At 44.0% G+C, this 10,000-nt stretch overlaps 1 protein-coding gene across 1 annotated transcript; it reads left to right on the forward strand.

Annotated features, from left to right (window-relative positions):
* The first annotated feature begins 143 nt into the window (after window positions 1–143).
* On the forward strand, window positions 144–5,792 carry sytl1 (synaptotagmin-like 1). The gene is made up of 7 exons (XM_041240473.1): window positions 144–340; window positions 1,440–1,542; window positions 1,730–1,891; window positions 2,445–2,523; window positions 3,001–3,100; window positions 3,392–3,597; window positions 3,919–5,792. Exons 1-7 carry the CDS (start codon window positions 186–188, stop codon window positions 4,074–4,076), a joined length of 963 nt encoding a protein of 320 aa, XP_041096407.1. The 5' UTR covers window positions 144–185; the 3' UTR covers window positions 4,077–5,792.
* The last annotated feature ends 4,208 nt before the right edge of the window (window positions 5,793–10,000 follow it).

Genomic DNA, 10,000 nt, shown 5'->3' on the forward strand with positions numbered 1-10,000 from the left:
TGTGTGTGTATTTGACTGTGTGCGTGATACTGTGTGTGAGTGTGACAGTGCGTAACCCTGTGTGTGTGAGTGACCGTGTATATTGTGTGACCCTGTGTGTGTGTGTAACCGTGTGTGTGTATTGTGTGACTCTGAATGTAACCCTGTGTATGTTCCTGTGATCTCCTCCCCAGCTCAACGGCAGTATGATGAGTCTCTTCAGCTCAGGGGAGTTTGGCTCTCTGGAGGTGAAGGGCAGTATTTTGTTCGCACTGCACTATGACAGCCACAAGGGGGAGTTCCAAATCAAGGTGTCCCGCTGCCAAGACCTCGCTGAGGCCAAGAAACAGCGCTCAGACCCGTGAGACACAATGTCTGTCTGTCTGTCTGTCTTTGTATGTGTCTACACTGCTATGCAAAAGTCTTTGACGTGTTGCATTTTTCTACTCTGATGCATTATGAGCATCAACATTTTACTCAAAGCCTCCACAAGTGTTTTCTACTATTATAACAACTTTGACTTGCATAAAGAAGGAAACACATTGAGTGAAATAGAACGCATCTCTCGATTTTCAAGGTGTGGTATCCGAAGCATAATCAAAAAGTACAGAGAAACATCACCTGCAATAGACAAACCCAGGACTGGAAGCCCCAAAAAGCTGTCTAACAAGATTGAGCAATACTTGAAGATAATATCCTTAAGGAATAGAAATCCAAAGCACCTTTGACCATTGTTCCACAGTCCAATTTCTGTGTTCTTGTGCATATTTTAGCCTTTTAGTCTTGTTCCCCTTTCTTTTAACAGAGGTATTCTTACTCCAACACATCGTTTTAAGACCTGATTTCAAGAGTGACCTTCGTACTGTTGATTTGGTTATGCTTCGGATACCACATCTTGAAATCGAGTGATGCGTTCCATTGCGCTCAATGTTTTTTCCTTCTTTATGCAAGTCAAGATTGTTCTAATAGTAGAAAACACCAGCGGAGGCTTTGAGTAAATTGTTGATGCTATAATGCATCAGAGTAGAAAAATGCAACATGTCTAAGACTTTTGCACAGCAGTGCATCTTTCCATCAATATGATTCTGTACTTCATTCTGACCTGGGAAAGGTGCAAGAACCCCTCTATTTGTCCATTTAAATATAAAATCCCTACTTTTACAGACAGATCTGTCACAGCTGTACTACTTAATTCAAGGTGCCAGACAAGGCGAGTGGAGAGGGTCATCTTGTCTAATAACAAGGTGTCGGACTTCATGCGAGACAGTCAACACAAGGCATAGGAAGAAGTTATTCTTGTGTGATAAACATGCATAATAAACTAAGGGAATATTAGCACAGAACTTGAACACATTATTTTTGCTGTTCCCAAAGCGCAGCTGTTGGTCTGATTTATCAATAGCTCTCTCTCGTGTGTGTTGTTTGCCTCCCTGCTTATCCATGTGTGTTTCCCGGCCCAGGTATGTGAAGAGTTACCTTCTCCCAGACAAGTCGTCCCACAGCAAGAGGAAGACCAGCGTGAAGAAGAAGAGCATCAACCCCGTCTTCGACGAGACCCTCAAGGTGAGCTTCCTGTTCCAGGTTTCACTTCCTGCCGGTCACACATCAGAGCCCCTCAGCAGTTGTTGCTACATCATTTAAACAAGCGAGTGTTTACATTGGAAACGCTTCTCTGATCAGGAATTAGTGTCAAATACCACGAAAAACAACTAACGTGTAAATTGACTTGTTGATATTCGGAATGACGCAGTACAAGATCTCGATGGCGGATCTGAGGAGCCGCACGCTCAACCTGTCGGTGTGGCACCACGACCCCCTCGGACGGAACTTCTTCCTGGGCGAGGTAGAGGTCGCCATGGAGACCTGGGACTGGAGCGACTGCCAGCCCGCCTGGCACGACCTGCTTCCCCGGGTGAGTGATCCAAACATGCAAAGCACAAGCAGCTGGGAATCTATAGGTAAAGCAGGGCAAAGAGGCAGGGCAAAGAGGCGGGGCAAAGGGTCAGGGCAAAGAGTCAGGGCAAAGAGGCAGAGCAGAGTCAGGGCACAAGTGGGGAAGAAGCAGGGAACTAACCCTGCTATGGAATGAGTGAGGAATAGATGTTTATTCATAACTGTAACAGCACTGTATTTCTAGAATATGTAGCAATTTTAAAATCCATTTTATAAAATAGTTTTACTAGCTTATATTATGGACGAGGAGTTTTCTCAGTGTCTTCAAATTGATGTTATGGTCACCACCGTAAGTAAAGAATGACCTCCTCTGTTATAGTGCTGAAGGCACCAGCTGAAATATTTGTCTGCTTAGTTTAGGAGTTCCCCTGCTGGCAGAATATGAGGTACTGTGTATGGAGGCTGTCTGTCTGTCTTACAGTCCAGGTTGTTTTTATGTAACACATGTTTTTGATTGTGAGATCTGGAACAGTTGCTCCAGCAAAGAGATTGATTTGTGTGTGTGTTTGCAGACCCCCATGTCTCCCGACTGCATTAGCAGCAGAGGGAGGATCTCCCTGGCTCTGCAGTTCATCCCAGCTGGCTCACAAGGTGAGAGAACTCCAGCGCACTTCTGTCTGGAGAAACCATAGAGGTGGTTCATTTGATCTAACCAGCAGCAGATATAATGCCACTTAATCAATAACAGAGCCCCTGCTGTGCCCCGTTAGAGATGGTGGTAGACTGGATACATGCTGATAAGGCCGGGGCACACACACGTGGTGCGATGCCATTGGCTGTCGGGCAGAATTTTACTGCTGCTGTCGCTGGCAATGTTACTGAATGGTTCTTCACAGACCAGAGCGCTATAATACTGCAGTGTTGCTGAGCGGAGCCTCTCAAATTGGTGGTCTGTGTGCTTCTGTGTGGCTCCTGTATGGTTGGTGGTCTGTGTGGTTCTGTGAGGCTTCAGTATGGTTGGTGGGTCTGTGTGCTTCTGTGTGGCTCCTGTATGGTTGGTGGTCTGTGTGGTTCTGTGATGCGTGGTGGTCCTGTGTCTCTAGTGTTTTCTTTCCTCTCCTCTCTCAGGCAGCGGCACTCCTTTAACTGGAGAGCTCCATTTCTGGCTGAAGGAGGCTCAGAACATCATTCCCACGAAGGGCAGCACCATCGACACCTTCCTCAAAAGGTAGGGGCGCCAAAGAACCTTGAACGCACGCTGCGTTTAAATCTGTCCTTGTGATAGCATTATACAAAGGGCCTGCAAACAGAAAAGGAACCAATAGATGCCACTTAGAAGTACTCAAATCTAGTAATACTGTTTAGTTCTGCTGCTGTGTATACGGTGGTTTGAAAGTTCTGGATGCAGTGTAAACTTTCAACATATATTAAGGACAAGAGTAATAAACTCCTTTTAGCAGTAGTAATAGCTGAGCTGCAATCCCTCACAGTCCCTCTCCCCCCCGTCCTGCTCTCTCAGCTATGTGCTCCCAGACGACAGCAAGTCGAGCCGTCAGAAGACCCGCGTGGTGAAGAAGACCCTGAGCCCCACCTTCAACCACACCATGGTGTACGACGGCTTCCAGAGAGAGGACCTGAAGGAGGCCTGCGCGGAGTTCACGCTGTGGGAGCACCAGACCTTCTCCAGCCTGCTACTGGGGGGCGTGCGACTCAGCATGGGCACAGGTACAGCGCCACCTAGGGGTGGCAACCGGGGCTTGCACCACTGTGTGTCTGTTTACAGCTTGCTGGTGCTTCTCATTGTTAGAAAGCAGCGGTCCTCAAAGTAATTTGAGTTTTCCAAATTCAGGATGGAAAATCTCCCGTTTCGTAGCAGTTAGATCCATTCCTGGTTTTACTTTGAGTTTAATAAGACACACCTGAGCTTGTAACATATACACGAAACGGGTAAACAGCTATTCAATAGGAGTCTTATTTCCATCCCTGTTGAATTCCAGTTTATTTGTCACATGTTGATTAACACTCTGCCCCCGGGCTGTGTTCCAGGGTTCAGCTACGGGCAGCCTGTGAGCTGGATGGATTCCACAGAGGAGGAGATTGCTGTCTGGAGAGCCATGATCTCACAGCCGGGCACGTGGGTGGACACCTCCCTGCCACTGAGGACCAACCTAGTGCCCAGGAGCACAGCCTCAGAGCCTAACTAAGAGATCCAGCACCCCAATCCCAGAGCACTGAGACAGAGAGAGGACCCCAAGAACATCTCGTCTGCAGCCTGCATCAACATGCTGCTATGTGGAACATTGCTTATCTACCTGGATTTCACAATGCTCTGAACAGAACTTGGAATGTTTGTCACATTGAATTGAAGACACACTAAAATCATGCAGCGGTCACGTGCAATGAGGTGCAATCAGGAGTCATTAAAATGATTATTTGGTGTGAAGCCAGGAGCTTTAGTGAGGTGCAGAAAGCATGTATTCAAACCGACTAGCATTTGTTCATCAATCAGGAATCATTTAGTAGACAGCAAGTAGCGTAGTGCTGTCCTTACTGAGGAGGCTTGGAGGAGCTAATTCAACAGACTTCCAACTCGCTGCACAAAAACGGGTACAATTGTCAGTCTCTGCTTGGGAGAGGCCCAGGACTGGATGGCAGGCAGGCAGGCAGGCAGGAGGTGTTCAGATCAGGACTGAGGTGCGCACTCCCTCTCTCGTCACTGCCAGCCCGAAACTTTGTTCTAAATTATTCGTATCAGGATGTATCAACGCAAAGCAACTAGTGCTTTCAATCAGACCTGTCTGACCGTATCTGAGTAAATTTCCATGGCATGGCAGCGAAGCACTCCAGCCCTTTAAGACACATGCTTGGCAAGGTTCCAAACACACGGGGCAGCACAGCCAAGCTCTTTTTGTTTCAGCTTTTCTTTATGCAAATGCAATAAGGTGCGACTTCAACTGAACTTTCCCACTGATCACCCAGGACTGTACTGACCAAAGTACGCAAGGATTGCTTGTAAGAAGAAAGCATTCTGTAATTATTACTTCAGATCTGTTTAGATTTTTCTGTGACCCGTGTACAGAATGCCTAACTTGCTGAATTTATTGTGCAGAACTGGTTGATTTTTGACCGTGGGTTTGCCTGCACCGTCACTTGGATTTTAGTTTTTTGTCTGATTTCTTGTAGTGGATGCACTCAAAATATATTCTGTGCAAGAAAATCAATCATTTCCAAGTGCAGTGCTTGTAATCACAGTAGTGTGTGAATCACTAATAGACATTTCAGGGTGCTTTTTACAGTACATGGTTAATACATTTCTTTAAAGACAGGGCCAGTCCATCACACTGAAGATAAATCAGCCCTCAGACTCTATTGAAAGCTCCCTGTGCTTGCAATTTATAATAGAGGGGCTTAACAAGATGTTTAAACTACAATCGCATATGGCTGAAGTATGCTTGATGTCAGTTCTGGGTAAATCCAATGCTTTGAATGACAAGCTTAGTTTATGGGTTCCTGTGAGATTCACGTTATATCATTTTCTGTTTCAGTCCTGGACTGGGACTTGTAAAGCATCCCTGCAGGCTCTATGGTGCTCTCAGAATCATGTCTAACACACAAGCTCCTGTCCCCCTGCAACACCCCTCGTGGGTGTAAGAAAGTCCATATGTATTCTCTATGGTATTTCTCACTGATGTAGGTCTTACAGGTTAATGGTTACACTGGTGCACTGAAGGCCAGACATGATTCTGAGAGCTCTAATGAGGACACAGGGGTGCATTCAACGGTATAATTATAAAGTTTCCTGGACGTGATAAAATGCAAACAGATACACAGTGAATCTGGACATCAACAAGAACAGTTTGGATTTCAAGTTGCTCATTAACGTGTGACTTCATGCAGATATTAAAATAGTTTTTGCTTAACTTGTCTTGGGGGGGGTCGATCCCGTGTCACATTTGAAGGATTATTTCTTTATTCCGTTGTTCTGTGATGGGGACAGATAATCAGCTTGCTACCTTTCTCTGCAAAAATGACTGGAGAGAACGCACGAACGCACAGTTTTAAGTTTTGAAAAGGTACATTTTTCATTCCTCTTCATCTTCACTCCGACACTCTCCTTTCCTCACCACAGTCATTTCCTTCCTGTGCTGCAGGTAGTAGGACCCGCACTTGCAGTGCAGCATGGAATGGGAGTGGAGGCTCAGGTGGGGTTGCATTATACAGGAAGGAAGTGAACTTTTGACATGGTGGCAAAAAAAATAAATGTCAAAACAATAAGGGACTTGAGAAAGTGTTGTTACACCAAAAAGAAAACCAGTCTGGGTGCAAAACTACAGCCTGGAGAAATCTGCCTGAGCTAAGAATTGTGTAAATGCATTCAGAGTAGAGGTCTTCACGGGTCTACACGGACCCAAGGACCCGAGACCCGAGACCCGACCCACACCAAACAGGTTTTCAGGTGCAAAATTTTCACGCAACTCTTGGGTCGGGTCTGATTTTGTTTACTCAGTAATACACAAACTGTTGATTACTATTGAAGAGGCTCTCTTTGGTACTAAAAATCATTGTTTGTAATTCCTGTTGCGTGGATTGGCTTCCCCCAGCAGCACATGACATGGCTTGCAGAGCGCAGCCTTAAAAGTCAGAGTAATGGATTTGTTTATAAAGGACGAGACAGAAAAAATTAAGAAAAACAAATTCCATGAACAAAAGCTCCCAGAAAATGGCAATGAATCAGCCGTTGTTATTGTGGACAAAGAAGGAAAATTGATTTTGCAAAACACAAATTTGACGAGTTTACTCTTGTGTGAAGTTTGTAATAGAATCCTGCGTTTACGAGCTTGTGCTTCAGTTCATTTGATTTTCAGATAATGTATTTATCTTTGTATCTTTTAACAAACATATTATGTATTTAATTTTAAACTATGTAGGTTCATGATGGAATGAACAGTGTCTAGATCAGCTAGATTCCCAGGTTGACTGGAATAAACCCACTGCTTTAATACTGGATCCAGTCAGTGTATATACTAAGCTAGGGAAAGCGCTCCACTGTTTTTTTGGGCCAGGTTGGATCCGGGTCTAATAAAAAGAATTTTACATTGGGTCGTGTTGATTACTTTGGACCCTTGAAGACATCTGATTCAGAGATACAGAGTGCGAGATGGAGGGGTCTGCAGTCAGCTGGGATTTAGTTCTGAGTGCTGGTTTGAAAGTCTTTTACTATTTTAATGCTGAAAGACCGAATCTGCTGCTGTATTGTATTACTGGTGCTGGAGTTTCAATAAACTGCTTTAATAAACACGTCTCTTCATGTGACTCATGAAGTGCTCAATGAGACGCAGCTACACTGTAGCACATTTCACAATTCTCTCAATCTCCTGACTGGACATGATGTGAAGCTGGAGTTCATTTCTCAGGGAAGATTATCAGTCAAGGATCAATGAAAGATTTGGCTATTTTCCACATAATGTTTACAGAGCCGGGTTTCCATCCAGCTTTTAAGATGGGAAATTATTTTTGTTTAGCTCGGCTCACCGCTTCCACCCCTGCGCTGACTCAGGAGCGGCGAAGACAAACACACGCTGTCCTCCGAAGCGTGTGCCATCAGCCGACCCGCTTCTTTACACACTGCAGACTCACCATGCAGCCACCTCAGAGCTACAGTGTCGGAGGACAACGCAGCTCTGGGTAGCTTGCAGGCAAGCCTGCAGGCATCTGGCCAGACCACAGGGGTCGCTGATGCACGGTCAGCCAATTGAGCGCCGCCCCCCTGGGAGCTTTGATCGGCAAAGGAATAGCCCAGGACTCGAACCGGCGACGTCCAGGCTATAGGACGCATCCTGCACTCCACGCGGAGTGCCTTTACTGGATGCGCCACGCGGGAGCCTGGGAAAAAATGACAAATGACAAAAACGCTGACTAGATTTGTACGCACCAATTTTATTCTTCACTTCCCCCAAAACATGGCAGTCTGGCATGCATGAACTTGAGGGTTAATCCTTATAAAAAAAAAAAAAACAAAAAAAAAAAAAAGCCTACTTTGCGAGATGACGGTGGTATGAGTCGTTCAAAAGGAAAGTAAGGCTGGAGGAAACGCTTTGATATCAGTATAGTGCATTACTGCCAGCATACTCAGCAAGTTTACTTTCATTCAAGGTTTATGATGGATCAAATACCTTACACCACTGAACATGAAAGCTAGGGGTCACATTTCAGGATCTTTACAGCACAGTGCAAACCTAGTGTTTTTTGTTAACCCTAATAAGCTAGCTATGATGTACTGAAATTCAATAAATAGACAAGCCTGTACATTTCTAGAATAATAAAGACATTTCAATATATCTGTACAAAAACACACATTTCCATGGATTCATAAGCAAAATAATACAGAATCCTTAGAGACTTCTTTAGAAGACAATGTAAAGACACTTCTATAGAATAATGCCTGCATTCCTATACATTTCTGCATAATAACATGGACACCCCTACAAGAATATCATTTCAATATTCAACACCTATTGGAACAGCTTTAAGATTAACTAATTTATTTCATAAATAAAAAAATAAAAAAATGTATTTATAGAAATATCCCATTATGTGATTTTACCAAGCCATTCCTAAACACTCTTAAACAACAAAGCCTACAACAGGTAAACTGCAGACATTTAAAACATTACAGTGATGGCAACCCAAACAGGCTTTTAAACAACATAAAAACAACTAGAGCATACTCCATATTTAACACACTGAAGGTGTATCAGTCTTGCTGAAATGCCAAGTAGCATTTGGAAACATCAGTTAATAACCTTTACCTTAGAACCTGATGAAGCCCTTCTGAAGCCACGCCCACTGTGTGTGCCGCTCTATTTAAACACTGCCCAAACCCAGGAGCGTTATTCTGAACTCTGAGATAATTAACAGAGAGCCGAGGTGTCTGTGTTCCTGACAAACATGTCTGTGATTAGCGTGCTCCTAGCACACACCTCCACGGTGTCTCTGGCTTTAGTTTTAACTGGTTTTATATTTTTATACTTTTACTGGAAATCCTCCAAGTCGTCTAATTACAGCTTCCCCCCCGGCCCGCCGGCTCTACCTGTTATTGGGAACCTGAACATTCTGGACCTGCACCGGCCGTACAAAACGCTGAGTAAGGTGAGTGGCGCTGTGGACCAGGCAGGGCGTTAAGATCAGGATTTAAGTGGGTATTGTGGGTAGGTTTTTACAGATTTAACATCAGGGCTGAAGAAAGAGAAACACGTCTATTTTACTGGCCTTAATTTTAGATATTTTAGAAGAAGTATTTTAGGCATCTGATTCCTGTTCCCTTAGCAATTAACTACAGCACTGTATTAAAAACAATCGATTCTTGACTCTCCCTCCCTTCTGCAAATGAACAATGAAAAATGCAGAACATACAGACTAACAAAAAGCACATGCATTGACGGGTTTGGTGTTGGGTTTAGAGGGGGATTGGTATTGTATTTAAAGAAGTGTTTTGTGCAGCTACTCAGCAGTGAAATCAGCTGTCTTAGTGCGCATAACATCTGCCATTAAATCCCGTTCTACTTTGCATTACCGCGCCCATGAATAAACTCCGCTCTCAGATTTGTAATGACGACGCCGCTCTGTGATGAAACATGTAAGTCTTTTCCCCTATCCCAGCTCAATTAAATGCAGCACTTAATAAATAAACGCTTACAAACCACAGCAGAGATAAACATTACCAATAGAACCAAAATCAATTGAATACACTTGAATAAAATGTATTTAAAAGAATACCATTACACATGGGAGCACACTGGTATTTTTCTGTAAAGACAAACAAAACAATACCAGAGGCACAGAGCACTGTGTACTGTTGCGGTTTGCTTTGCGCAATCCTGCCTCTCTGCCTTATACAGTAACTCGTACTTTTCCCTGGAACATCAGTGAATCGCATATTACTTGTTGCATTTCAACATCTTCAGCTTCTTCATTCAAAACAATAGTTAAACCACCTTTAAACACGCCGTCATGAAGTAAGATATTCATAGGACTGGCGCCTAAACTATAATCCTCAAATTTGGTCTGACCAAAACTTCCATCTAGTGAGACTTAACTTGACGCTACTTAAAGCGACAGTGCGCTATTT

This window comes from Polyodon spathula, unplaced genomic scaffold (assembly GCF_017654505.1).
Source record: "Polyodon spathula isolate WHYD16114869_AA unplaced genomic scaffold, ASM1765450v1 scaffolds_579, whole genome shotgun sequence".
In the NCBI taxonomy this organism is placed as follows: domain Eukaryota; kingdom Metazoa; phylum Chordata; class Actinopteri; order Acipenseriformes; family Polyodontidae; genus Polyodon; species Polyodon spathula.

Coding starts and splice junctions, on each gene's coding strand:
- sytl1 (XM_041240473.1), top strand. CDS start 186: ATGATGAGTCTCTTCAGCTCAGGGGAGTTTGGCTCTCTGGAGGTGAAG. Junction 2,524..3,000: donor CATCCCAGCTGGCTCACAAG/GTGAGAGAACTC, acceptor CTCCTCTCTCAG/GCAGCGGCACTCCTTTAACT. Junction 3,101..3,391: donor ATCGACACCTTCCTCAAAAG/GTAGGGGCGCCA, acceptor CTGCTCTCTCAG/CTATGTGCTCCCAGACGACA.